Source organism: Mauremys reevesii, linkage group 7 (assembly GCF_016161935.1).
Source record: "Mauremys reevesii isolate NIE-2019 linkage group 7, ASM1616193v1, whole genome shotgun sequence".
Classification (NCBI taxonomy): domain Eukaryota; kingdom Metazoa; phylum Chordata; order Testudines; family Geoemydidae; genus Mauremys; species Mauremys reevesii.
In genome coordinates, this window is record NC_052629.1 from 75680379 (window position 1) to 75704390 (window position 24012).

General features: G+C 50.7%; 1 protein-coding gene across 4 annotated transcripts in view; it reads right to left on the reverse strand.

Moving 5' to 3' along the window:
• The window catches only part of BSN (bassoon presynaptic cytomatrix protein), an 89909-nt gene extending 66720 nt beyond the window's left edge, over window positions 1-23189 (reverse strand). For 3 of the 4 annotated variants that reach the window (XM_039546968.1, XM_039546967.1, XM_039546966.1), the window contains exons 1-3: window positions 23101-23189; window positions 22069-22509; window positions 4505-11359 (exon numbers count right to left, since the gene is read on the reverse strand). In XM_039546968.1, coding sequence (XP_039402902.1) covers window positions 4505-11359; window positions 22069-22437 — 7224 coding nt within the window. In that variant the 5' untranslated portion in view covers window positions 22438-22509; window positions 23101-23189. Of the gene's footprint in view, window positions 1-4504; window positions 11360-22068; window positions 22537-23100 lie in introns of those variants that run through there. The other variant, XM_039546965.1, reaches the window with a different exon arrangement.
• Window positions 23190-24012: the final 823 nt, after the last annotated feature.

Consider the following 24012-nt stretch of genomic DNA (forward strand, 5'->3'; position numbering starts at 1 on the left):
GGCCTCAGCAGTAACAAAGGATCTGTTGGACTCTTGAGTGAGTCATCCCCCTTCCCTTGGTCAGTTTGGAACTATGATGAGGTAATACTCACCTGACCCTCCAGACAGCCTACGAGTAATGGCTGCTACAGCCCTGCAGAGACATGGGTCTGAGTCACCTGGTACTGGACCCACCCCTTGGAATGCCAGTGTTCTTCCACTGGGAGACAAAGGGTTCCCCCCTTACACAAGAGCTCCACTGAGTGACATCATTGTGGTTCTCGTCTGCCCCCCCGCAGACACTGGGAAACACCTGGAAGCAAGAACTGAACTGGGGTGAGAAGGGTTGAGCCCAAGCTGGAAGGGTATCTAACTTGTGAGTAATAATACCTGAGGTCTCAAGCTGGAGACCAGTGCAGCTGCCTTTCCAGACTTTCTGTAATCTGCCTGCAACAATATCTAGGGTGAGAAATTACTATTTGTAACCAATTTCTTTAGTGAAACAAGCTTAGTTTGTGTGTTTGGTTTTATTTCTTTAGTAATCGGCTTTGTTCTGTTTGCTATCTCTTTAACCACTTAAAACCCACCTTTTGTAGTTAACTAACTTATTTCTCATTTATAATATACCCCAGTTTATGAAATTCATAATGCGGGGGGGGGGGAGAGAGTGGGGATAAGAGGCTGTGCATACCTTCCTCCACATTGAGAGAGAAGGTGGATTTCATAATATACCTTTGGATCTGCACTCCAAGGGAGGTGGACACCTGAGTGCTGGGGCAAGTCCCTTAAACGGAGCCTTCCCAGAACTAATCTCAGTGTCTGTTTTGTTCTGCAGCTGGGTGTGGCCCTGCCTGGGAGTTTGCTGGAGGAGGCTTAATAGCCTGGCTCAGCGAGACAGGTAAAAAGGGTGCCCAGGTTGGCATAACTGGCAGGCTCAGTGGTATCTCAGCACTTCAGGTGGCATCCTAAGGGGTCCAACCTGTCACAGTGGCATAGTCAAGCAGGATAGTGTGCACAACTTATTGCCCTGAAACACTGGTGGTGATTTTGAGTGAGTTTTAAGTGTGGTGGCTAGAGAACAGACAAAGTAGGTACTGGTTTGTTATTTTTTGTTTGCTTATTTCGGGAAAGAGAAGTAGGGACAGGAAAAACAAAAAAATGAGTGAAAGTGAAGCTACCAAAAAGATGGAGCTCTGCAGGCTCCAGGCAGATGAGAGAGAGAAAACATAAGAGACAGATGGAATTTAAATAGATGGAAATTGAGGCAGAAGCAGCCAGACAGAAAGCTGACCACGAGAGAGCCATGGAGATCCAGAAGCAAGCCACGGAGTTGAAAGACAAAGAAATTGAGGCCCAGAAGCAAGCCATAGAACTGAGAGACAAAGAAATGAAGCATGAACTGGCTGTAATGGAGAGGAGGAGACAGAACCCCCCACTAGGGGGCTCCACCTCTCCAAAAATCCACAAGTGGGAGCAGTTGTGTCCAGCATACAAGGAGTCTGGTGACACTGCTGAATATTTCATCACCTTTGAGAGACTGTGTATGTTCCATGTGATTCCTGAGGATCAGAAGATGACCACTTTGGTTGCAAAATTGACTCGGAGAGCTCTGGATATGTTCAATCCGATGCCAATGCCAACTATAGTAAATTTAAGGACTTGGTTTTGAAACAGTTTCAGATTACACCTGAAATTTATAGAGTAAAATGTAGAAGCCTTAAGAGAGGGGCTGGATTAAGTAATGTGGCTCATGTGAACCAAATGAGAGATCTACTGGATAAGTGGGTGAGGGGAAAAGGTATTACTAGCCTTGAAGGAATGTGTGATTTTGGTTGCTCAGGAATAGTTCCTGAATATGTCTAGTGATCATGTAAAACACTGTTTATGGGATAAAAAGGTAGAGACGGTCAATGAACTTGCAGTTTTTGCAGATAAATTTGAGCACTCCCAAGAACCTAGTAGGAATAAATCACAGGCAGAGGGGTTAAAGTTTGATGAGAAGCAAGGTCTCTGTTTCCACCCTGTGAGAAAGAGGGTGGATGGAAGGCTTGACATTCACCTCCCCAAGCTCACTCCTCCAGTCCTCATCCCAAATCTTCTGTAAAAGCAGAAGAGCCCAGGAGGTGCTATCATTGTAATTCCACTGAGCACCTGAGGAATAAATGCCCTGTACTGAGTGGGAACAGGCAGCAGGAAACTCATGGAAATGCTGCTACCCAGAGCAGTCGGACACCTCAGGCAGTTGCCACTTATCATACAGGATTTGTAAAGGTTGCCACTGCACAGCCAGGCAGAAAGCACCTAAAGGCTGTCAAAGTAAATGGCAGAGAATTCCCTGCAAGGAGAGAGATGGGTGCAGAAATTTCTGTGGTCAGGAGAGACCTGGTTCAGGAGAAAGACATACTGCCAGGACAGATGGCAGAGCTTTAATTAGTAGGTGGTCACAAAATCCTTGTGCCTTTGGTTAAAGTGCACATGGAAACTGAGGATTTGCAAGCCGAATCAACTGTTGCTGAGGTCTCTTAGAATCCTACACAAATTCTTCTTGGAAATGACTTTTTCAATGTGACTAGGGCTTGTCTGGGGTCTGTCAGTGGCAAGCAGGAATCTTGTGCTGAAGCCCCAGAGGGAAAAAGTGAAGTCACAAACTGCTGGGGAAATGGGAGAGTATCTCTTTAATTCCTCTACAGCAGTGGAACACTTTCTGCTGACAAGGGTGAGTGTTGTTGAGGACAAATCTTACCCAGAGGCTGCAGACAGGCTTTTCTCTAGGGGGTATCGGAGTGTTTTGCTTGATGGTAGGGAGTCTGTCCAGGTTGCTGGCTGCCAGGAAGTGGCAGTTAAACAAGGAACCAAACTCACTATAGAATGCATAGGAAAGTGTGTTCTAGAAGAAATCCCAGAGAAAGGGGGTGGAATCCTGGGAACCACTCCGGTGGCTAAGGATTCCATGGGCTCTGTAACTGGTGGCAAACCCAAGTCAAAGAGGGAGGAGGGTACAATATTTACCAGTGAAAGATCTGTTCTAGCTGTTAACTGTGAGCCCACAGCTGAACAGGGGACAGATTCCACTCTAGAGAGTGGGGCCCAGAGAAGGGACTACAGGAGTGTCTTCCCCCTTATTACAGGGAAGAGTTTGCCCAGGAGAAATTTGCTGGCTCTGCATCTGCACTCCCAGGCACCTCACCTGTGGCTCAGGTTTTAAGAGGGAACTGTGTGACTGACCTCCCTGAGGGAAGCAGCCATACAGCTGACCTCTGGGGAACGGAGAGAGGGTGACCAAGAGTACCCCAATCCAGGTCCCACTGTTGCAAAATGTTTTTCCTGTTGTATTTGTGAAAACAAACTCTGTTCCTTAAAGGGAGGGGGTGTATTCCAAGCATTTGGGTGAGACAGCTTCAGCCCTGCTCTTTCCCTTCCCTCCCCTCCCCACTGCCTCCAAGCCCTCACCATGGGGCAGTGAGGGTGGGAATGGAGGCCCTCTGGGCTCCCTGCTATTGCTCTGCCACAGGCCTCTCCCTGGCTTGTGCAGCCCCAGCAGGAAGCAGCAGGCAACTGCCTCCATGTATCTGCAGGAGATGGCTGCGTGGGGGAGCACACTGGGTCAGTAGCTGCTAATGAGGCAGTTTTGTTCCCTGCTTCAGACAGGTGTAATAATGTTCCCCAGGGCAGGTGCGAAGGCCCAGCAGAAGCTCCCTCAGGCTCCCAAAGAACAACTCCCCAAAGGGGAACAACTAGACCATGTGGGCATGCATGCTGAACAGAGGGCAGGGCTTCAGCACCCAGGACCTGGGCCCATCTGTTGGATACAACCACCCCAAGGCTAACCCTGGGGGGAATGCTGCCTCGTTTCTAACACACCCATACTTGCTAGTGGGGCCAGATCGCATTGAGTACAAGGGTACAGCTAGACAGTCTCACTCATGACTCATCTGAGCGGTGGAAAAGCAGTCTGCTCTCAGAGCTGTAGGTCTGCTCTTCCTATCTGCTGCAGCTCTCCACCACACTGACACTGCAGTGAGACAGCTGTAGGTGCTGGATGAAATATTACTGGGAACAGGACTGCCCGGGGGGGGGGGACGGGACAAGTGGGGCAATTTGCCCCAGGCCCTGCAGGGGCCCCCATGAGGGTTTTTTGGGGCCTCTGGAGCAGGGTCCTTCACTCGCTCTGGGGGCCCCAAAAAACTCTCGTGGGGGCCCCTGCGGGGCCCGGGCAAATTGCCCCACTTGCCCCCCCCCGGGCGGCCCTGCCCCAGAGCTTCCTCCGCTCTGGGTCTTCAGCGGCAATTTGGCGGCAGGGGCTCCGGGACCCGCCGCCGAAGTGCCTTGAAGGACGCCCCCCGCCGCAGGGTCTTCCACCCCGGGACCCGCCACTGAAGTGCTGGGTCTTCGGTGGCAATTCACTGGCGGGGGCCCCCTGCCACTGAAGACCCCAGGCCCCCTGAATCCTCTGGGCGGCCCTGACTGGGAATGCACAGCAGCACGTGCAGCTCCAGCTCACAAGTCACGCATGCATCTCTCTTACCTGGCTGCTTTGGAGTAAAGGGTGCTGGTATATGGAGAACCTGTCCTTCCCAGACTCCTCTGAGGTTGGGCTGGTGGGCTTGGGGTCAGAGAAGGATCTCTGCATGGTTTTGATGGGACGAGGCAGGGTCTGCTGGCGCTGGATAGATTCAGCTGTGAAGTGCTTCTGTGGTGTCACGTGGGCCTTGTTAAGTCTTTCATTGGTAGTGAAGGAGGACTCCAACAGCCGATGGGGGGAAAGAGGAGAGACAGGGGAGTAGAGTACCTGGGGGGATTTGGGGGGTTGGCAGGTCACTAGCTGAGAAAGGGACTCTGTGGGCAAATGGGACTGATACCCAATTTCCAGAGGATCGGGCTTCTTCTTCTCAAACTTGCCAAGGGCCTGCTGCTGGATGGCACGTGGGTCCAAGGGGCCTGTGCTTACCAGCTGGAGGTTGGAGGAGTAGGGCATTATGGTTGTAGGCACAGTGAGCTGGGGGACCACAACACCTGGCTGCGGTTGTGCTTCCAGCTCAGTCTGGCAGGCCAGGCTCTCCCCTCGCTGGGTCTTCTCTGGCGCAGAGATATACTTCACGATCTCCACCTTGGGGTCAGGGGTGGTAATGTGGATGGAGGGTGACACGCGGGGCAGCTGGTCGGGCTCAGTCTGTACAGAGCAGTCACTGCTGGTCTGGATGCCTATGCTGGCCATGCCTTTGGAGGAGGAGTCTTGCTTGCTCTCAGCGCTGGAGTCTGAGTGCCGGGAGAAACGGGATCGCCGACGACGCACCGGCTGCTCCCACTCAGCATTGTCCTCCTCGTCAGTCTGCACGCTGCAGTCGGTGCTGCGCCGGGAGCGCCGGCGCCGGGACAGGAAGTAGTGCTCCTCACTGTCCTCCTCATCAGTCTGCATGCTGCTGTCCGTGATCTTCTTCACCACGTAGGGCTCGTGGGGGGTCTCTTTGTCATAGGCGTCCCGCAGGCGCGGCATAGAGTTCCTCTTCTTTATCCCCCGGCTAACTTCCCACTGCTCCTCGGGCTGCAGGGACATTTCAGAGGCAGAGTTGGTGAGTGGGCGCTGGAGCCCGGGGTAGCGGGACAGTGCTGGCCCTTCCTGCCCTGGTGCTGCAGGAGCCATGAAGGGCTGGTTCAGGGGGGGCCAGTACTGTCCATTTTGGGCCAGGGTCCTTTGCATTTCCATGGTTATCTCGGACACGGCCTGGGGAGGGATCCTTCCTGTAGGGTCACACACAGGGGGGAAGGTGCTTTTCTGCCTCTTCTGCTCCTCTAGCTGCTGTTGCAGCTGTTGCTGCAGCTGCTGAATCTGCTCCAGCTGCATGCGTTGCTGGGCCAGCTGCTCCCTCTGCAGGGCAAACTGGGCCTGGCGCTCTTCTTGCTGCTGCTGCAGGACCTGGTGCTTTATGGACTGCAGCTCCTGGATCTCCCTGTGCACCAGCATCTGCTCCTTCTCTCTGTGCCGCTGAAGCTCCACACGCTCCCTCTCCAGCTCCTCATGAAGCCTCAGCTGCCTCAGTTTCTCCAGCTCCACCCTCTCCCTCTCCATCTGGAGGATGTGCTCCTGTTGCTTTCTCTGGCGCTCCTCTTCCTTCTCCTTCTCCTCTCGCTCTGTGCTGCCTTTGCTGGGGATGCTGGCCTGGGATACCTCAGCCTGCTGGGTTTGGACTGGGGGTGGTGGCTGCTGAGGCTGACTAGTCTCTTTCGAGGTACTCTGCATGCCAGCAGCTGCCACGGGCACCTCCTCTCGAGCACCAGCTCCTGTCTGCTCAGGTCTTTGCAGGTTCACTGCAGTAGGAGCTGCTGCTTTAGTAGCAGACACTGGGCCAACATTGCTTGCAGCAGTGCTGGCTGCAGTGGTGCTAACAGGCTTCCCCAAGTACATGGGCATTTCCATCACTGATGTTGTAGAAACAGACGGGAACCTGCTAGGAGCTGAATAACGATACAGCCCTTGGGCGGCAAGGGGAACCCTCGGGGTAACTAGAGGCACTCTGGTCAGGCTGGCCAGAGGGACCGCTGTGATATTGCCTGGGGCGTAGGGTCGACATAAGCCTCGGAGCATTGGCCGCAGCACAGAAGCTGGCTGGGTGGTGATAGGAAGGGTGGATGCTATGGGAGTATTTATTGTGGAATAAATCATGCCATCTGCTGCTCGCACCGTGGCTGTGGAAGGGAAGATCTGCCTGACAGCTCCCAGCCGGGCACCGGAGAGACTGTACTGTGTGAGGTTCCCAAAGCCCTGGTGTGTCTCTGGGAAGTTGGGATTGTACATCATGTTTGGTTTGATGGCGGAAATGCCCTGTGGTGCTGAGACGCCACTGCCCCCTGTTGGCCCATACTGCAGGAGGTCAGGGCTGTTTGAGTGCCTAGCCCCATACTGGTCCATGGAATTGAGTGCTGCACACATGCGGCTGATTTCCCGAGCTGTGGTGGCACTGTACTGGGCCAGACTGGATTCCTGGAAATTTGCCAGGTCTCCTCTAGGTGAGTACTTGTAATCGGAGTAGATATTGGAGGCTGAGCTGTACCGTCTCATTGGGAGCGGGTGGCTTAACAAGTCTGTGGGCTGCCGGAGGTCAGAGAACGAGCCATACTGCATTCCCTGACCCAGGTAGCCCCCCTCAGTGAAGTTAATGCTGTAGGAATGTTTCATTGTGGTCAAATCCACAGCAGAGTCTTCTGCAGGGGAGTGGAAGGGCTGCTCCCCCTTTGGGGGGTAATAGTTCAGGCCAATTTCCGACAGATTTGTATCTGACATGGATGAATACAGCCTCCCAAACAGGCCTTGTGGGTAGAACCGGTGCTCCTCGTACAGGCTGGGAGCTGGGCCCATTTGCTCTCTGTAGGGATACGTCTCCGGCAGGTCTGGCTCTCTGTTTCCATAGTACTGGATGCTCGGTTTGCCAGTTTGAGCAGCGTCCCCAACGTTCTTCTCTGGGATCTTGGGGGAGGGGTTGAAGGTACCTGTGCAGCTGCTGCTGAAAGGGAATTTGTACACTACATCACAGCATGCCACCTGGCTTTCAGGCTTTATTCCAGTGAGATCCAATGCACTGGCAGGTGGTGGTTCTTTGATCAGCTTTGTTACTGGGCCTGCTACTATCTCATTCATCTGCACCATCATGGCTTGGGACTTTTTGCCTCCCAAGTTGATTGGAGGACTCTGGGTTTTCAGTCCCACTGGCACCCCTCTATATAGGTCTGTGCTTTGGTCCTGAAGAACTGGCCTCAGACTGGTGCTGATACTAACAGCACTCTGGACACTGCTAGTCTGAGTGATTAGCACATCTTTCTTCATCAAGGACATCATCTGGTTAGGCAAATTATATCTTGCAAATTTGGTTTGCTGAGGACTAGCCACTTCTGGCTTTGTGCTTGGTGCAGAAATGTCAATGCTGCTCATGCTCCCTCGGAAGGTGCCAGTCTGAACTGCTTGCTCTACCTGCTTAACATGAGTCAGACAGACTGGACTTCCTGCCCCTTGCCCAAAGTCCATCCTGTTTTGGAAAGGATCTCCATAGACCACAGGCTGCTTGGGTTGTGACATGAGCATGGAAGAGGCAACAGTTATGCTGACTGTAGTGGTTGTGCCTATAATAGCATGGGGTTGCTCTTGAGCATTGAGGTTAATGATTAAGGGTTGGACGGTTGTGGATTGCCTACTTGGGGTCTGTTCCAGAGTGAGGCAATATTTTCTGCTCTCCGTAGCTAGGGAAGTGAGATCCATGCCTTGGTCTGTTATGATGATTGGGGCTGACTTTATAGCAGTCCGTAAGTCCACAGCATTAGTGGTCAGTGGCTTGAGTCCAGGTTCTACCCTGGACGTGCCAGGGATTGATGATATTCTACACAAGGAGATGTTTTCTGCAGGCAGGGGCCCCCAGCTGTACACACCAGCAGTGCTGTCAGCAGCAGAAGTGGCATGCCCTTTCTGAAGCATGGCACTGGCAGCAGAGGCTCTTTCTATCATTGACTGTGTTTTGGCATAAGTGGACTGCAGCTGCTCCTGCTGAAGCTGTGCTGTGCTGACTGCTGTCTGATTGTAGCTATGCATTGTCTGCTGGCGGCTCAGTCGGGTGGGAGAGGAGGCTGGGGAGGTGGTGGAGCACACACTTGTTAGCTTGGTTTGGCTAGATGCATCTGATCCTAATGTGATGACCATAAATGGAGCTTCTTGTGATGACTGCTGCCTAGCAAGGCGAGGAGAGCTCGCATGATGGGGTGTCTGGGTCTCTTGAGCAATCATTGGAGAGGACGTTGATGTACTAGTGGTAGTGGGGATATCATAGGAGAAAACTGTGCTTTGCGTTTGGGTGGAAAACTCTGCAGTTGCCTTACTGGATGGCTGCCCTGCTTTTGGAGCAGAATGAGCGGAACTTTGAGTAGGAGACATTGGGGAAAGCGGGGGGCTGGAGCTTTGGAAGTAGGAATACATTTTAGATGACATAGGGACATTGGTCTTGATCTCATTCTTACTTTGGAGCTTCTCTCTTGATGATGCTCCACTGAGCTCAGCAGCACTCTGGCTCCTGGAGCCGTTCTCTGTCTGAGAGCTATAATTCATGGTGCCCTTCATCTGACTGTAGCTTCTGCTAGGGGCTGATACAGGTGTTACATCTGAGCCACTCAGAGATGGAGAACTGTAAATTCGTGGAGCCCTTGCTGGGCTGGAAACAACAGTTGTGACTGTGCTGGAACCTCTGCTGTAAGTATAGGGAGCTGTCATAACCTTGGGAGCTGAGCTGGGTGCTGTCGGTGAGCTGTGGAGCTTTGGGTGATCATGCCTCTCTTTTGCAAAATGCTGAGTGACTCGAACATCAGGAATTACCCTGCTTGTGCTGCCTTCAGAGGAGGAAAATGAGACAGGAGCAGATAACTGGGTGGGGCTTGTTCCTGGTGTGAGTGGACCGCTGTTTTGCTTCATCATATCAGCATAAGCACTCTCAGCATTCAGAAACTGCTTTTCCTGATATGTTTCTTCTCTCCCTTTCTTCTTTTTCTCCTCTTCTAGGGCCATATCAAATGAGGAGGACTGGTGCATCCTGGAAATGCTCTGTGATGTCTGCAAGATTTCCTCATACACTGCTCCTGGCTCTGAAAGTTCATGCTGGAAGTCAGATGGACAGGAGTCCATACGCCCATTATCGTAGTTGTATTCATCTATGTACTGGTATTCAAAACTGCTCTGGCCTTCGGCACTGTGGTACCCTACCTGTTGGTAGGCATTGCTGTAGACGCTTTGCTGGGACTGTTGGACTTGTTGCTTTTGGAACAGTTCAGCCTTCCTCATCATCTCTTCATAGGCTTCTTCTGCACTTTTCAGGGGCTTACTGGAGTGGTAATGGGAGCTGCTGTTTGTTTTTTCTGTTGGGGAGTAAAGGGACATGAATGTTGGCAGGTTGTACTCACTGCCAGACTTGTAGAGCTTGGAGGCTATGACGTCAAAGCCCTCTGCCTCTGAATCGATAGAGGGCGAGTACTCTGAACAGGAGGACCGGTGCAGCTCTTCCATCTCTGCTGCCTGGCGCAACTCCTCGGTGGGCGAAGCATCTTCAATGGGAGACAGGTTACTGGGTGGAGTTTTGGATCTCTCTCTCCTCCTCTGTGCCCTCAGCTCTTCTTTGTCCCGTTTAGTTTTACGTGCAGTGCTTCGGATGCGCTGCTGCTCCACCTCTCGCATCTTCTCCTGCTCCCGCAAGAGCTCCTCTTCCTCACGCAGTTCGTCCTCCTCTGATGAATCCTCTATGGTTGGCAGCAAAGGACCATGGGAGCGATGCCGAGCTTTGCGCTGCTGCTTTACCTCTTCCAGTCGCTGCCTCCGGCTAGGACTGCTGTCGCTGTCCTCCTCCAGAGACGAGAGGGATGTAGGGGAGGTGCCCGATGTGTAGCTGGGTGTAGTTGCTGGCAAGGTGGAGGAATATTCCCCCCTTGACCGTTCCTCTGGGGAGCCCGTCAGACTTTCCATCTCCAGCTCCGGCTCTCTGTCCAGGCTAATGTCTGCATCCTGGCTAAGCTCCATGTCCCTGCTGTAGCTGCTTGTGCTATTTAACTCAATGGTCTTGAAGCGCCGCAGTCCCCCCTGGGTTGTGGTCACATCCTCCCCCTTGATAGCTTCCAGCTCTTTCCTCTCCTCCTCGTACACACCGGTGGAGACATGAGGCAGGCGCCTCTTGGATGAGGTTGGCTCTTTGCTTTTCTCCAGATCAGGCTTGTGCCTGCTTTTTGTTCCACTGTATTTCACGTGACTGTACTCTTCTTCCTCCTCCTCCAGATTGTCCTCTTCTGCACTCATCTCCAGGATCTGCCTCCTCATGAACTCCTCATCTGTCATCTCTGTCTCCCTGCCTTTTGGCTTGCTGGGCAGTGGGGAGACCCCTGTTTCGCTGCTGTCCTCCACATAGTCATGGCGCAGCTTGCTGCCAAAGTCGTCAGACGATTCCACACTCTCTCTTTGATCCCTCTGGTTCTCCCATTCCAGAGAGTCTTCATCTTCTTCCATGATGTCTTCCAGTTCCTCATCAGAATCAAAGGCTTCAGGGGTGATAGAAAGGGACCGAGGCCTCTGCCTCTGTCGCTGCTCTTCCCGTAACTCATGATACATTTTCCCTCTGTTGCTCTGCTCTTGGGAAATGCCCTTTGACTCCAGCAAGGGGCGCACACTGCTCTCCAGTTTGGTAAGTTCAGAAGGACTGGCAGGGCTTTGGTCTTCCAGGCCAGTGCCATTCAGCTGCTCTTCTTCCTGCTGCACCAAGCCAGTGATCTCACTCTGGGAGCTGGAGATGCCATCTGATGAGTAGCCAGTGTCACTCAAGCTTTGGGGGCTGCGGGACAGGTCATGGGGATAAGGCTTGCTTGTCTCCTGCAAGGAAGAGAAAAGAGATATTATAAATTAGACCACGGACCCAAGGTGGGGAAATGCTGTCACCTCCTGGTAGCCTGGCAGTGAAATGGGCAGGAATGTGGAGTCATGCTGGTGTCAGAATTCACAGCAGGGAAGCTGGAAACAATCCCTGGAGCAGGTGGCAGTGCCCTCAAAGCCCCCTGGCAGGATTCAGGGAGGTCCTGAGTTCTAGTCCCTCTCCCCTCACCTAAGGCCAGGCTCCTGAACACAGGGACAGCCCCTTCAGATGAACTGAGTAAGACAATAGACTCCTGCCAGATGCCAGACCTCAAGGCATGCAGAACTAAACACAAGCAACAGCCCTCTCTTGCAGACCCAGCATGGCTTATGTATATTGTGACAGTGCATCCCATATTCATCATAGTGATATGATTATGGCATAATTATGATGCATTTTGTCCAAGATGGGTCATGTGAGGTGTCATTGGAAAAGTTATGAATTGCTGAATACGATTATCCTATTTGTGTGCATGCATCATTTTTGTATCTGAAGTTAAAATTGACTATGTATTTGTATTTCAAATGTGCTTACTGTGGGTGACACCCACAACTAGCATTTCAGGTACAACAATGAAGAAGCTAGACAGTGCTAATGGCTCATCAACAAAGACAATGGACCATGGAAGAGCTTAGCCTTCCTGTGAACATTTCAGCCAGCCGATAGATAATGGCTGCTATGACTCAGCAAGACATGCAAAGGCATGTGACCAGACCACATGACACTGAACTCCATTTTGATACCTGTATTTTTCCCACAAACTGGGCTGGGAATTTAGCTTGAAACAAAGAGTTCCTGCCATTTTGAAAACTATATAAGGCGGGGAGTGACATCATCTTGGGGCCTCACTCCCCACACAAGAGAACTCCTAGAACACCCGAGAAACAAAGACTGAACTGGGGGAAGTGCTGGTCCCAGGCTAAAGGGATTTCTAGAGTGTGTATGGAAACTTGGTGGACTGTTTGTATCATCAGTCAGGGAGAGAAATAGATAAGATTTGAATTAACAATCTAGTATGTTTACGCTTAGTTTGTTTTTGTTTATTTGCTATGTAATCTGTTTTGATCTGTTTGCTATCACTTAGAATCACTTAATCTATCTTTCTGTAGTTAATAAACTTGTTTTATGGTTTATTTTAACCAGTGTGTTTTGAGTGAAGTGTCTGGGGAAAATCTCAGCTCTGTGAACAAAGGCTGTTCCCACATTGAGGGGGAAGCAAATATATAAATGAGCTTACATTATACAGATCTCTGTGCAGTGCAAGATGGTATAATTCTGGGTTTATGCGCCAGCAAGGGGGCAAGGCTGGGGAGCTGGGAAATTGGCTGTTGTATCCTGTCTGTCCTTGAGTGGCTTAGTTAAAGCACTCAGGTGGCTCAGTTGGGTGTGTGGTGCCACCTGCTGTTGTGTTGGGTGAAAAGGGCCTGGAGAAGTTGGCTGAATCACCAGCAAAGCAGTGTGAGAGAGGCCTGCCCAGCTGGGGGGTTAGGGGGCACAGTGGTTCCCACAGCTCCCAGACTGCACCCTGGGGGTGACAACCCATCACATACGTTTCTACTCCTGCTGCTCCCCGGGGTGACAGAGCACAGAGGTCCATGCCCTTGACAGAAAATTGTAATTCATGTTAAGAGCTCCTAGGTCTTGCTCAGTATTTCCCCTCCATCTTCTCCTGGTTGGCCACAAGGTCAGACACCACAAGGCCATCCTTCCAGGGGATGCTCAGCTGATCTGTCTCCCGTCATCCTAACTATAGCCCTGCTCACTGAGCTTGCTGGGGTATACTGACTGAAAAAATACCATTAGCTAGCCTCACATCAATGGGAAAGGAAGAGACCATCTTACGGTTCCATTTGTGGATGACATTTGGATACTGCGGTGATAGGGGACGGTAGATGTTGGCTGGATACACAGATGGATGGATAGGTAAGCACCTGAAGTTATTTATTATTTTAATTAGATCATTACAATTACCTCATTCTAGAGCTAGGGAAAGAGGCTCAGAGGGCCTCAGAGAGCCTTGCCCAAGGGACGTCGCAAGTTAGTGATCATGAACCTTTCTCACTTTCCCCAGCTGTAAACTGGGGCCAATTATATTTACTGTAGTTAATAGCCCTGAATAGCCCTGAATAGCGGCCAGGATTTCAGGTCTTTGCAGCCACCGCTCTGGTAGGTAAGAGCATGCCACTATCCCTGATGACAGGTTTGGTAATGGAGGCTGTGACACTGGCAGACAAATTGCCAGCTCTTGCCAGGCTTTAGGCCTGAGTTGAGAACAGACAATTTTATTGCTGGAAACCAGGCCAGCTCACCCGTGTGCTAAAATGGAAAAGAGTGGGACTGGACCTAAAACAATGTGTTTAGACTTTATTAAATGTATGTAAGTTGCAACATGTATTAATCCTACTTATAACATCAGTATCCTGTGCTATAATGTAACACTTTAATGTTTGCTGGATAGCTGTAAAATGTTTGTTCTGATCTATTAAACTCACCAAACAAGGAAAAACTTTACCTAGTGCAAGAGGCTGAATCCCTATGAAAGCTATTACTTCTTGCCCATCAGGAAGGCCTATCAAAACTAAACAGGCCATTGTGGGACATCACAATAAAAAGGTTTTGCTAGTTACTCCTGCACACCTCTGAAGAGGCTATGTGCAAAAGGGATCATCCCATTAGCTTGAATTCTGGAAGAAGGAAATAAAGATAGCTGACAAGAAAATTGTTCCTCTCTTTGGCTGTTTAGACTCTCGCAGGGCTGGAGCTACAAAACAGAAGCAGAGTTCCCCAGGGTCAACCTGGGTTAGCCCTAACAGATATTCAGTGCTGACAGATTGCTACAATTCTGTCATCTTTTGGAACTATGGGCTGTAACTCATTTGTGTAACATTGCTTTAACATGGATATAACTCTCTCATTTCTTTTTCCTAAGTTAATACATTCTTAGTTCGTTTACTATAGGATTGGCTACGGCACTGTCTTTGGTGTGAGATCTGAGATCATGTGGTCCAGCTTGCCTGGGTGGCAAGAGAGACTAGAATGCCCAAGGGGACTGTCTGTGACTCCATGGTAAGACTGTTTTATGCTTCAGGAGTACATATTTATTACTGGGTTGGTGCTATCTAATTTTAGACCATACCTTCAGTTTGGAGTGTCTGCCCTGCTTTCTGCAGTCTGCCCGGAGGTTGGCACTTCCAGTCGTGAGCCGCTCCAGGCAGTGTGACAGAGGCTCAGAAGGGTGAAGTAATCTGCCCAGTAAGTGCTGTGATCCAGAGGCTGGGCAGGAGACACTGGCTTGCTGTGTCACTGTGGGGATAGGCTACTGGCCTATTTCCTGACTGTGAAGACTTATAAGTGACACATTCTTAAGGCCATTCAGGGCTCATCTACATGACCAGTTAGTTCATGGCAAGCTGGGATGTGAATCTTCCCTGCACTAGCCTTCTGCAGTCTACACTATGTGTGTGGACCCTGCTGATGTACTCTAATGGTTCGTTTAATGTGCTTTGATCTAGCCCTCTTTGAAACAGGACTAGATCAAAGTACGTTAATGAATTGTCAGTGCACATCAGCAGGGCCACAGAACAGTCAGTGCACAGTGGGCTACTGTGCAGCAGCTTTATACCCAGCTTGCTACAAACTGTCCATGCAGACGAGCCCCGAGTGGCAAGAAGAGCACATGGCTCAGCCTTCTGGCTCCCACCAATGAGGCCAATCACCTCCTCCTCTGACAGCTGTAACCAGTTGACAAAGGTGACTTTGGGCTTATCCACCAACCCAGAGCTAGTGGGGAATGGCGGGGGCGGGGGGGACGACATTTCATCAGGAAGTTTGTAAATGTCATTAAATTGCTTCAAAGGGCAAAAATTTTGCAAACTTATAAACAGGCATATTGAGACTGAAAAGACGCTTCAGTAGAAGGATTTCTCCTGGCTTTGCCTCAGAACAGACTCAGTGGATCATTCCCATTGTACATTACTTTTCGCATTTCTAATGCATCCACTTCACTTTTTGTGTATTTTTATCAATGGGCAGCCTGCACCTAACCCTTCCCCGAGATGAGTCCTACAGAAATGTTCTTGCTGAGATCAGAGTGCAGAGCAGGGGAAATCCAAGGCGCTACCCCTGCAAGTTTGGAAGGCTGCGTTCTGCATTTCCAACCCCAGAGCTTACACACCACTTCCCCAATTTAAAGGATGCCATCTGGCTTGCCCAAGGCTGCTCTTGGGGCAGGGGAGGCTCTAGGCACCAGCAAAGCAAGCACGTGCTTGTGGCAGGGATCCAGCATGGGAGCTGAGAACCAACAGGAGGCCCTGGGAGCTGTAGTTCCTTGGTTAGCTTCCTGCCTATAGAGCCAGCCCTGGATCAGGGAAATAACTACATTTCCCAGCATTCCCTTGGCCACTACCAACAGGAAAGGAAGGGGGAGGAAGTGAGGTAGCTGAGACCTCATGCTGCAGCTTGCTGTGAATGGAGAGCTGCACTGTGAAGGGTAGGGATACCATATTTTAACATTCAAAAAATAGGACACTCCACAGGGAGGGGGGGTAGCCCCACCCTGCCACCATCCACTCCCTCCGACTGCCCCCTCCTCAGAAACCCTAACCCATCCAACCCCCCCTGCTCCCTGATCACCCCCTCCCGGGACCCCTTCCCCTAATTGCCCCCCAGGACCCTACCGCCTATTTAAGCGCTGCTGGTTCTTGTCCCCTGATTGCCCCCTCCCGGGACCCCTGCCCCTATCTAAGCCTGCCTTCTCCTTGTCCCCAACTGCCCGCTCCTGAGACCCCCCCAACTTCCCCCCTAGGACCCCACCCCCTACCTGTCCCCTGACAAACCCCTGGGACTCCCATGCCTATCCACCTGCTGCCTGTCCTCTGACTGCCCCCCCTGAACCCCTGACCCATCTAACCCCCACTTCTCCCTGCCCCTGACTGCCCTCCTGAACCATCCAACCCCCCCTGCTCCCTGTCCCTTGATTGCCCCCGGAATCCCTACCCCTTCTCCAACCCCCTCCAGTCCCCTTACCGTGCCACTCAGACCGGCGTGTCTAGCTCCGCACAGTGCCAGATACGCTGCTGCATACATGCTGCCGTGCTCCCCCGCGGAGCCACAGGCCCCCTCCCCAGCACCTGCCTTCCAGATTTGAACATCTCAAAATTCAGGAGTGCTCAAGCTCAGTTTGGGCAGCTGTTACTTCATTTCTCCCAAATCAAATATACTGATCCACTGTAACTTGCTATAGAAAAAGTAGGATAAAATTGAGCAAGAAATGCTTCCCAGTGGTTATTAGGACTGGAATTGCTATTTTCAACAGCCATTGCCTTTTTGTTGTTTGTTTGTTTAAAAGGAAGACAGTGATATTGCATTGGCAAATTCCCCATAGAAAGAAAGAGTGGAATAAAAGGCACCTCAACTTTTCCTCATTTATGGAGGACAGTCTTATAATATGCATCCAGATATCCTCCAATCACACAAGCTGAAAACTCACTTTACTGCAGTTCTGTAACCATATGGGAACCAATCCTGTCTGTGTTCTGTGCACATCTAAAATTCCTGCTGAATGACCTGCCCTGGGTGTGAGTTACCAGTGACCCAGGGCTGTGGCGGAAGGAGGGTGCAGGTGGGGGCGGAGAGAGGCCAGGGCTGGGGCAGCAGGAGGTGTGTGTGGGGGGCAATGGTGGGTGTGGGGGGAGAGCCCAGGGCTGGGGAGCAGGGGGGTGCAGCGAGGAGCCCAGGGCTGGGACAGAGGGCAGCCAACATTTTTTTTGCTTGGGGCAGCAAAAAACCTAGAGCTGGCCCTGTCTTGGGGCTCCTCAAGCTTGACATGTAGTACAAACAAGGCTTCTGGCTTTGTAACCAGAAGCCCTTTAAAGCCAATCTGTGTCATCTTCACTGTGTTCCTCTCCCAGGCAGCCTGGAGAACCAACTCCACTGGGAATTTGGTTTGGTTATTGCCCAGAGCTGATAAACAGGCCTGGTACCGACATGCATTTAAATAACACTCTCCTATGTTAACTTACCAACATTTGGCCAGTACTGAGGAAGGAACAACTCATGAAGTTAGCAGTATGCATTCATGCACACACTTGTACACCAAGACACCAGATGTGTTTGCATGAATACCTGGCCAGTTAAGTGCCTCACTGTCCGTGGGCATGTATCAATATCTGATCTGTGTGTATGCATCTGGAACTGGCACACTCAAATATTTACGTGTGCTTAACTCTGCCCCGGGATAGTCACTAGCTGCTCTCCAGGCTCTATGAATAGGTTATAAGCAATTTATAAGAACATTAGTAAAAATACTTCCCAGATTAAGCTAAAATCAGCTTTTGTAAAAGCAAACATTCTCTGGTGTGTAAGAACAGTTAACACACAGTCCATCCAATATCAATATATTATAAAGTGCTACATTAACAAAAGGGGGGGATGGGTTACTCAGCTGAAGTGTAAATACATTTCAGAAACTGAGATCTGTTAATTAGTTTCTGTATGTAAAAAAATACAATACTAGGAAACTTTCTAGCCACAATGCAGTTTTTGTCTTTACATTCCCTGCCTGGAGATCATTAATCTCTTGGGATGTCAAATTAGTTAGTTAGTTAGTACCCATTACGCCTCTGGCGTTTCGGGCAGCAACGAAGCTCCTCCACTCCTGTCTGGTTCTGGCAAGTCTTTCAATGGTTCCCCAGCTGTGCCCCAGATTTTTCAGCTCAACTTCCACAGATCTTCGCCATGTTGTTTTCGGGAGGCCTCGTTTTCGCTTGCCTTCAGGTGTCCATCTTATTACTACTCTGGTGATGGAATCAGTTTCTATCTGAAGCACATGGCCAATCCATCTCCAACACCTCCTGGTAATGATGGTGCTCATATCTTCTTGGCTGCACTATGTGAATAGGTCTGACGCAGATTGTATGGAATTAAGAGTTTGGACACGTCATACTTGATGTCAAGGCTAAGGATCAAATCTGAGACCACTTTGTACATTTCAGGATATTTATGTTCCCAGTGACAGGGCCTGGCCATCAGCTCCGAGGAGGAGTTCCAGGTCAACTGTCTGACACCCAGACTCCAAATGGTCTACACACATGGCAAACAATCACAACTTGAGGGGACAGGGAGCACGCTGGGTTAATGTGTTAGCGTTCTCCAGACAGAAAGCTGGATACAAACCCTGTCTCAGGTCACATGTATGGGGATTACAGTCCTCGGTAAGTGTTTATGCACATCATAAAACTCCCACATAATTTAGCAAGATCAGGCATCTCTCTTCCAAGCAGGCCTCTAACTGGAGGAGCACAGGGTGTCAGAGCCTAGAGCTGGGAATGGGGAGGGCAGCAGGCTAGGATGACAGGGCATCAGCAAGGCTTCCTTGTGAGGGGAAAGACTGACCTGACTGCTGATGTCAGGCCTGGCTATGGACCAAGTGCTATTGGCTTGATGCTTTTATGAGGATTAATATCGGAGCCATTCAAAACTGGAAGCATTTCCTCCCCTCTGAAATAAATCACCTCTTCATGTCCAATTATTTCTAATAGCTCCAGGAGTTCCTTGAGGGCAGCTGCTGTAACCCTGATTTTGGGCCCCATAGAATATTAGGGTTAGAAGGGACCTCAAGAGATCATCTAGTCTAACCACCTGCTCAAAGCAGGACCAATCCCCAAATGGCCCCCTCAAGGATTGAGCTCACAACTCTGGGTTTAGCAGGCCAATGCTCAAACCACTGAGCTATCCCTCCTCAGGGCTAGCTGTAGCACCCCCAAAGCCTGTCTGACCTAGATATTATCTCTCTCTCTAGAGGGCTGCCTATGTTCAAGGTGGCGTTAGGGCCTCTCCTGCACTGGGGACTCAGCAATCATTAAACAACAGCTCCCTATAGCTGACAGAGGAGCAGGACAATCCTGACCCCTGGGCCAGCCATGTCATTACTTACAGTTTCTGGCACTGTTGGGGCTAGTCCCACCTGCAGTCCTCCCCTGCCAATGCCTGATGATGGACATTTTCTTTGCCTGTAATACAAACCCTGCCTCCCTTCTTCACTCCAAACTCCCTAGAGCTGCAAATGGGCCAAAAGGCCATTTGATAAATTCAACTGCTGCTCAACTGAGTGCTGTGTTTTGATCTGTAAAGTCTGCGGTAGCTGCAAGCCCAGCCTCAGCACTGAGCTTTTTAATCTTCAAATAGAAGTTGGGGAACCTATAATTAGATCTGAGTTCAGGAAGGGACTAGTCCTGCTGCCCTGCAAAGTGAGAGGTTGAAGATCTCTGTTCTTGTGCCTTGGACACTTGCACAGCCGGATAAAAAAGCAGTGAAAACAAGGTTCATTAGCAGCATCCTCTGGGGACAGAGGCCATTGAATGCCTGTTAATTTAAGTGACTGAGAGTTCTGCAAAGCACTCTGATAAATCAAGGCGATCCCAGGAAAACAATGCAGGATCCTCGTCAGCCACTGTCAGAAATAAACCCAGTTTCATTGACACCACAATTAGGCACGATGGAAGGACTCTGGAAAGACATGAAAGGACTCTGAAGCTGGGATCCCAAACAGGTGTGGAACATGGACAACCAGGACCCAACCTGTAACTTGTGAAAAGAGGTGACCCCCCAGTCACTACAGAGTGACCCCAATCTGTTTGCAGACAGAAGTTATTCAACTAGAGACGTCTCAACAGCCATCTGTGCAAGGAGCCCTTTGTGAAGTCAGTTTCCTTAGTGTTTGCCCAGGAGATGGCTCTGGAATGCTGCCTGGGGAAGCAGCAGGCACATGTAACAGCGCACCAGCTCATGCAGCTTTCCGTGCTGCTCAGCATGCAGCTGTCAGCAGTACGTTCATGCCTGACCTGACCCTGACTCTGCCATTAGGAAGTGCATCAGGTCCCAGTCCCGAGCTCTCACCTCCAGCTATTGTTTCATGCTGGGGCACCTCTGTGGGGAGGACACCTAGCGCCACACCTCCTCTGACCCATTCTTTGCCCCGCTTCATCTCCTGCCAGCACTAGCACAACTTTCCAGTGAGTGCTTCCAGGGGCTCCACTGTTCCAGTTTTACACCATGTAAGTGCTCTGACCCCATTGGCGTTACTCCTGATTCACAGCAGGGCTAGCACCATCAGCCTCAGGCCCAAAGACTGTATTGCTCCTTCCAGGTAATAAGTTCAGTGACAAGGATATCTCTGTCATTCTCCTTAGCCCAGCCCTTAACTCACACCCAGGCCTAGGGTAACCAGATGTCCCGATTTTATAGGGACAGTCCCGATTTTTGGGTCTTTTTCTTATATAGGCTCCTATTACCCCCCACCCCATCACGATTTTTCACATTTGCTGTCTGGTCACCCTACCCAGGCCAGAAATCCTGGCGTCCCCGGATCTTCCTATTGGTAAGTCACAGCTGTCTAGGATCCTCCTGGAGTTTACCCCTCCCTGAGCAGGCTCAGCTGACACCCTTAGTCGCCCCCCTCTGTGCTGGTATCATTTCCCACTTCTATGACTGCAATTCCCTTCCTGTGTTCTTCCAAAATCCCTGCTCCAGGAGGTGGCTGCAGCCAGACTAGTCTCCTGCTCTCAGAAATGAGAGCTTAGCCCTTCAGCCCATTTGGCACCACACAGACCATCTGCCCTTCCCAGACAGCTCTGCAGCCAATTCCACATGGCTCTTGGGGGTTCAATGCTCCCAGGGACTTATTCCCGCCTTCGGTCTTCAGTACCCTCCTGGTCTGGTACTGACCTGCCCTCTGGCCCATCATTCAGCTCCCTATACAGCAGTTGCTAGTGACTCTTTCATTTGTATAACTTCACTTACCTGGAATTCTTTCACTGTTGAGACATTGGGCCCAATTCCCCAACCCCTGCTAAGGTCAGTGGAGTTACACTGGGGGAACCATCTAAGTGAGATGGGAAGCAGCCTGTAAAGTCACTCTAAGGGCTGGTCCACACTAAGAAGCGGGGTCGAACTAGGGTACGCAAATTCAGCTATGTGAATAGCGTAGCTGAATTCGAAGTACCCTAGTTCGAACTACTCACCCGTCCAGACGCCGCGGAATCGAAGTCCGCGGCTCCAAGGTCGACTCCGCCACCGCCGTTTGCAGTGGTGGAGTACCGGAGTCGACCGCGGCACTTCCGGAGTTCGAACTATCACGTCCACATTAGACGCGATAGTTCGAACTCCGAGAAGTCGAACTCACCGTGTCGACCCGGCTGGTAAGTGTAGACTAGCCCTAAGACATTTCCCTTCTCTGCAGCCTGTTGCTGACTCTCCCGGCTGTTTAGGCTCGGTGTCTGAAGGACACTGCCTGCTAGAATGGATTGTGCAGTGATTCCCAAAGAGCTGACAGAGAAATCAGGATTGGAATCAAAACATTAGACAGAAATGTACATGACACATTTCTGACAGGCTGTGGGACATCGCTTCCCCAGTGCAGTCATTTATACATGCTTTCTCCAGCTCTCTACTGGGTCAGACCTGAAGGTCAAGCCCCTGTTTTTCTGAGGCTACCATGTTCTTTCTGTTCCCCTTCCCCTGCCCCTGCAGACTACTAGCTAATGCCGCCATCCCAGACCTTTCCCTAAGGTTAGAGGGGGCGCTGCCTGCTCTGAGTACAAGGCAATGTTATACCATGGCAGGAACAAGCCAGCCCAGTGGGAGGTAGGGGTGAGGTGGAAGGAGTGCTTACCTCCTGCTCTCTCACTTGCTGAGCCTCAGTGACTGCCTTGCTTGCTTTGCTCTCTGCTTCTGCCTTCATAGCCATGCTTTTCCCCTTTGGCAATGCACTTTCAGGAACTTTTGGAGCCTCACCAGGAAGTTTTGTCAGTGGCTTTTCTTCTGAGGGGGCAGGGGGCTTGCTCTCTTGCACCATGGCCTGTAGCTTGCTCTGCTCTGAAGTCCTGAGATGTTTTCCTTGGACGAGCTGCCTGTCCTGGGGAGTGGACGTTTCTGACTTTTGAGCTGTTACAGGCTGAGGGCCTCCTCTATGCGGACCTGCTCCCCCTGGTTGGTGTCGGGGGGATCCTGTTGGCTGCTGCTTTGGAGTAGGTAGTGGCATTGGAGCAGGGTCTCCTAGGCTTCCTTCTAGCAGCCTCTGAGTTTGGCAGTTCAAACACAGCCATTCATTTTTCTGCAAAACAGTGAAAGAAAATACCATCCCTAAGTTAGTGAGCTTTGCACTGCTGGTCTCTGTGGTGTGTGTAGTTCTGCCAGGGTTCAGAGGGGCAGAGAATTCAGGTTGCAGCTGAACCAGAGGCAAAACCAGCTCTAGGGAGCAGAGAGAAATGTGTCCCAGAGAGCCCAGAGAAGGGGCAGGGAATCTCAGAAACCACTGAGGTGGGTGAGGATTCCTGTGACTCTGTTACACAGGGAAGCAGGGTGCTTCCAAGTATGGGAGGGGCTGAGACTAGCTCCTTTCCAGCAGAAAGCAACATGCCCTCAGGCACAGAAACAGGAGAGGTGTTGTCAGTGATGAAGGAAACTGTCTCACTTGTTAGCTGCAGTGAACAAGAGACAGAACCCTTCCTAGGGAGCACAGAGAAAATGTGTCTTAGGTGGGGGCGCAGAGGAGAAAACTATGGAAGGAATAGTGGGGTACAGGAATGTCTCATCACTGGTCACTTGGGGCAGGATACCCAGGACACTAGGAGGACGGCTGGGGCAGCATCTGTGCACCCAGGCACTCAGCCTGTGACCCAGGTTTTGAGAAGGAACTGTGTACCTGATGTCCTGGAGGGGAGCAGTCACACAGCTGATTTCTCAGGGACAGACAAAGGGGTGGTGGAAGGTACTCCAATCCAGGTCCCAATTTTTCAGGATGCTATTTCTGATAAGTTTTTGGAAAGTAACTGTGTCTCTTTAAATCAAGATGCAGCTCCAATGCCTGTGATAACAGAGGAGTTGAGTCCAGGAAATTGCCAGGTGGTAGTTTGCCAGAATACAAATGATCCAACTGACAGAGAAGGAGGTGTTTTCCTCCAGGCTGGTGAGACACAGAGAGCAGTTATGGGAAAGTTTCTGGGAAAAGGTGCATCTGATCAAAGGGTGCCCAGAGAGCACAGATCACAGTCCTCTTGGGGGTTAGGGAAGGAGTCAGTGCTGGGATGGGGAAACAGAGGGTAACCCCAAAATGGGAGCTGGATTTTCTGCATATGTACAGTCCTGGGGTGGGGAGACCACTCCCCAAAGGGCCAGCCAATGTGCAGGATCCCCCTGAACACCGATCTTGCCAGACCCTGAGGCACCAAAATGCCAAAAGCATGATTAAATTAAGAGCCCACACAAAGGGAAACATAGGAGGGAAAGAAAAGCCAGTGACTAATTACATGGGAGAGAGTCAAAGGACACCATGGGTAATGAACAAACTAACCTCAAACTATACTATCTAAACAGAGGCCATGGTATCATAAAGATGCTTGTAAACACCCAGCTGTGATAAAAAATTGGTATTAATGTTACGCTTTGAGGATTTCTATTTATATTTTATACTGCTCAGTAGACCCCTGGACCGTATAATCTCATAGACAGTCTGCCATTCCAACACTTGGAATGATTATGTACCAGCATTTGTTATCTCAAGTAGAGGTTTCCCAAACACTTCAATCAAAATGAAGCAATAAATTAAGTTTATTAA